The sequence below is a fragment of the Lactuca virosa genome, chromosome 3 (genome assembly GCF_052849685.1).
Source record: "Lactuca virosa cultivar CGN04683 chromosome 3, Lactuca_virosa_CGN04683_v6, whole genome shotgun sequence".
Lineage (NCBI taxonomy): Eukaryota > Viridiplantae > Streptophyta > Magnoliopsida > Asterales > Asteraceae > Lactuca > Lactuca virosa.
Genome location: NC_136428.1, coordinates 124085489 through 124090358, shown reverse-complemented (window position 1 = coordinate 124090358; position 4870 = coordinate 124085489). Strand labels below are relative to the sequence as shown.

At 36.9% G+C, this 4870-nt stretch overlaps 1 protein-coding gene across 1 annotated transcript; it reads left to right on the top strand.

Annotated features, from left to right (window-relative positions):
* The first annotated feature begins 1703 nt into the window (after positions 1 to 1703).
* LOC145166508 (transcription factor TGA2.3-like) lies at positions 1704 to 4609 on the top strand. Its single transcript, XM_079085513.1, has 10 exons — positions 1704 to 2120; positions 2208 to 2308; positions 2403 to 2485; positions 2641 to 2871; positions 3039 to 3107; positions 3195 to 3254; positions 3336 to 3462; positions 3548 to 3819; positions 3882 to 4109; positions 4189 to 4609. The coding sequence occupies exons 1-10, from the start codon at positions 2023 to 2025 to the stop codon at positions 4333 to 4335; spliced, it is 1416 nt and encodes a 471-aa protein (XP_078941639.1). The 5' UTR covers positions 1704 to 2022; the 3' UTR covers positions 4336 to 4609.
* Positions 4610 to 4870: the final 261 nt, after the last annotated feature.

The window sequence follows — 4870 nt, the reverse complement described above, 5'->3', positions numbered from 1 at the left end:
AGTTTTATTTAATAATAAAACTATAATACAGTATTTACAAGTACAGTTAGTAAAACCAGACATTTACAAACACACAATTTTCATACAAGTACAAATACATAACACTATTCCAGTATAGAGAAAACACACTTCTCATGGTTTTATGTGAACTAAAACTACATTATACTACCTCATAGTACAATAACATTTACAATTTTGTTTGCAACATATTACAACAGAAAATATATAATTTCTGGGAATACATACTTACAATTTCAAGGAATAGAAAACAGATTTCAGTTACAAACATGCTTTTGAACTCACCAACTTAATTGTTGGCACTCTTTTCAAAACTACTTGTATTCTCAGGAAATCAGTAAACAGGTATCCACATGTTTTGAGAAGACGGAGCTTCATAGACTCATGTCTTTTAACTTTTGTTATACATTTTGGTGTCAATATACAATGATTTGAACACATATGTAAAAACTTATACTTTATCAATACATGGTTGTTGTACTTTGATTACTATTATGCAATTGTTGTGATATTGTACATGACGTCCTCCGCCCCCGAACGTCTTCGCCGTTCCGGTTTGGGGGTGTGACAACGTACTTAGGTGGTATGCTTAACGTACTCACTAGGAACCTTTTTGGGATTTAGTCTTTTGGACCATTGTTGGGCCTTAGGTTTTGAGCCATTATTGGGCCTTAGGACTTTTGGACCTGGGCCATGGGTTGAGGGGACCATTAAGGGAAGGGTAAAATGGTCTTTTACCCATAAGCATGTTAGATGGTCATCTGGACCTTTTTGGGTTATTACCCTGATTATTCATTAGGATTAATTTGGAATGTTCAGTGTGAGGAGTCGTGGTAGCAGCAACCCGGGAGTGTGATTTGTCTATCTTTAGACTGAGATGAGTCGAAGATATCTATGCCGGCCCACTGGATTATGTAGTAAGATAGTAGTGATCTGTGTGACACTTAGTGGTATGTATGTATGAGCTTGTTGTCTTTTACGACTCTTGCTAGTATGACTGTATGCTTAGCTGTATGGGGTGAAATAGACCCGTACCGGTTGGAAGATACCGAAGGAGTCAGAAGGGACTCAGGGAGTCGAAAGGGACTTAGAGAGTCAGAAGGGACTTAAGGGTGGAATAGACGCGCACTTGCTTTAGCATGATATGTATGTATGATGTGTGTATGATATATATTGTATGTAGTATTTGGGGAACTCATTAAAATTTGTGCTTACGGTTTAAATTTTTGTCAACAAAACCAAAATATAGAAACCTTTTTTTATAGATTTCCTTTTTCTTAAAGAAAAGCTTATCTAAATTTCAGACTTTAAAATTCAAATGATACAAAGCCGCCTAGTGAAATTCTTTTTGAGAATAAAAAAGCAAATCCCAAAATATATCTTATCAAATAAATACTTTCAACAGGGATTGATTAGACGGAAACCAAGCTCAAAAAAACAGAAGAGATGAACTGGCTCCGTTACCTCTGTCCGAAAGCCTTTCACTTTATGTCAAAATCTTCTTTTCAACATCTCATTTTCTCAAATACATATTTTAATCTCAAATCCCCACAAAACCAAACAAAAACAAAAACCTCCCCAATATTAACCAAATATTAACAAAATCCCTGTGGCATCCGTGCGCTTACGTGGGTCCAAACAATCGAAGCAAATTGGGGTCTCATAAATAGAGAGACGCCACGCGCGCGAGGGTTGAATGAGGGAGAAAAGGTGCGTTTACGCAATTAGGATGACTGTGTTTTCTGCTGGTGTATCGGGAGACTAAAATGCTCAAAAACTTGGGGGAAAGAGAAAAAGAAGAGAGAAGAGAGAGTGATAGGGTCAGAATATGCAATAATGACAAAAACTTCTGACGATGGACTATTATTTTGGGTGTAATTGGAAAAGGCTACCGTACTACTGATTCGCTATCTTCTCATACTGATACCACTGAAAAGATCATATACTTTTACCTTCCGAAGATTTTCCATTTTCCGCCATTGTTATTCACTTTAACCTCAAGAAATGCAAAGCTTCAGAACAACACCACCAACACAACCACCACCTGTTGCTCATCCTCTTTCGTCTTCAGACTTGTATTGCCATTCTCCATTCTACATTAGGTACACTTTCTCTTCTTCATTTCTTATTTTTTAATCATTTCTCGATCATGATAACGATAATGGTGGTGGGTTATTGATGAAAAACAGAGGAGATGAAAATGGAAGAACAGACACGCGTTTTACGGATCTTGGAGAGCTTCAACACTCATCTGCCTTTCATCAAGAGGATGCTGTTGATTTAAGCAGAAGTATGTATATGTTATCCCTTTCTCTGTTTCTTTCTAGAAATGTTTCTATATGTTTGTTGTGTGTAACTTTGAAATCGTTTTCGGGGTTTGTTAGGTTCGATATATAATGAAATAAGAGCAGGAAATGGAAATGGAGTTGTTGTTTCTAATGGCTTACAGTTTCGGTCACATCACATGGTAAGTAGCCATGGGTATCATGATTTTTTGTATGTTTGTATGATTTTATCATGTGGGTGCATCGAAAAATACATTTTTTTTGTGTTCTTGTGCGATTTCTCATGTGGGTTCGTTGGGAAGCTGAATCTTGTTTGTTGGTGTTCTTACTTCTTTAGAACTTTGGGTCCACTACAGAGATGAGTTCAATAGGGACAGGGGTGGATACAGGCCAGTTCATGATGCAGCATCACCATAAAGCAATGGTGGTTAGCGGCGGCGGAAGTGGTGGAGGCGGTGGCGGTGGTATTGGAAAAGGGCACTTTGAGAATTGGGGAGAATCTGGCATTGCAGATAACAGCCAACAAACTGACACTTCTACTGATATCGACACTGATGATAAAAATCAGGTCTTTATCTCTATATCTCCCTTCATTTACTTTTCTGCACTTCAAGCGATTGTCTTTTTCTGTAAATCTTTTGTCTTTTTCTGTAAATCTTTTGTCTTTTTCTTTAATCATTTCAACCATTTCAATTCTGAATAGAAGATGATGAATAGTTCCTTCGTTCTCTGTAGTTTAACAGTCTTCAACATGGAGGACAAGATTCAATGGAAGGATCAATGGGAAAAATCGGAGACCAAAAGGTTTCAAAATTCAAAACCACCATCATCGTCATCTTCTCTAAATCATTCCATAAAAACCTTACACTGTTCTATAATCTCATGAATCAGATACTTCGAAGACTAGCTCAGAATCGAGAAGCAGCTAGGAAAAGTCGATTGAGAAAAAAAGTATTAACCTTATCACACCTTCTTTCCTACGCACACTACATGTTCGATGATTTGCCTAAATAATCTCCATAATCATCACAGGCATACGTTCAACAACTTGAAAACAGTCGACTCAAGCTTACACAACTTGAACATGAACTTAAACAAGCTCGCCAACAGGGTATGTTAATTGCCAGTGGAGATCAAAGCCATCTACTTGGTTCAAATGGTAATATCACTAATCAACCCTAAATTTTCCCAAAATCACAATTCGATTATTCGATCAAGATCATGAAAAACATGTCAATCAACAGGAGCATTAGCATTCGACATGGATTATGCAAGATGGTTAGAAGATCATCAAAGACTAATCAACGATGTGAGATCAGCATTCAACACTCATGCAAACGATAACGAGCTTCGTGTTCTTGTTGATGCAATCATGTCACATTACGATGAAATCTTCAGACTCAAATCCATAGCTGCAAAATCCGATGTGTTTCACCTACTTTCCGGGATGTGGAAGTCACCAGCTGAACGTTGTTTCATGTGGATTGGTGGTTTTCGATCATCAGAGCTTCTCAAGGTTTGACCAACACTTTGACTTTCTTCGATCCCAATTTATTTTGACTTTTTGTTTTTGAATAGATACTCGGGAGCCATTTGGAGCCATTAACAGATCAACAGTTAATGGGGATATGTAATTTACAACAATCTTCACAACAAGCTGAAGATGCTTTATCTCAAGGTATGGAAGCATGGCAACAATCACTTGTTGACACTCTTTCTTCAACCTCTGGTGGATCTGTTGATTACATGGGCCAGATGGCTATGGCTATGGGGAAGCTTGGAACACTTGAAAACTTTCTTCATCAGGTAATACGAATTATATACACCTCAAGATTATCGAAAACATTGAGAAAAAAAGTTTTAAAAAAATGCTATCTTTTGGTAGGCTGATTTATTGAGACAACAAACGTTGCAACAATTGCATCGGATATTGACCACAAGGCAAGCTGCAAGGGCACTTTTGGTAATTAATGATTATATGTCAAGACTTCGTGCGTTGAGTTCTTTGTGGTTAGCAAGACCGAAGGACTGAAGTTTGGTCAAATTGTGGTCAACGAAATGGAAGGTTGAAAAACAGCTGAAAATTTTAGGGTGGTTGTATACTTGGTTAGTTTGATTTGGGATTTTATAGGATCTTTGATCTTTGATATTGTATATTATGATAAGTTAGTCGTTTTGTTTCAGAGTTTAAATTGATAAATCTAGAGCAATGTACAACCTTCATTGTAGGAGTTACAAGTTGTGAAAGCTTATATTGCTCTTGATTTGTTGATTATGGCTTTTGGAGAAACGATTTACCTTCGCTATTTTGCGTTTATTAACGAAATTGTAGCATCTTTTATAAAGTGTAAGATTTTTTGGATGAGGGGGTCAAGTTGACCAAAGAGCTAAAGTACAGGGACAAGGCAATTTGAAAATAAGAAAAATATCCTGAAACCGACTCATTATCCTGTTTAACATGGAGGGAAATTCTATGAAGTTAGATGTATAAGAAAACGACAAAAATACCCTCATATATTCGATGGCCTACATATAGTGCAAGGGCATTTATGTCATTTAAAAACATA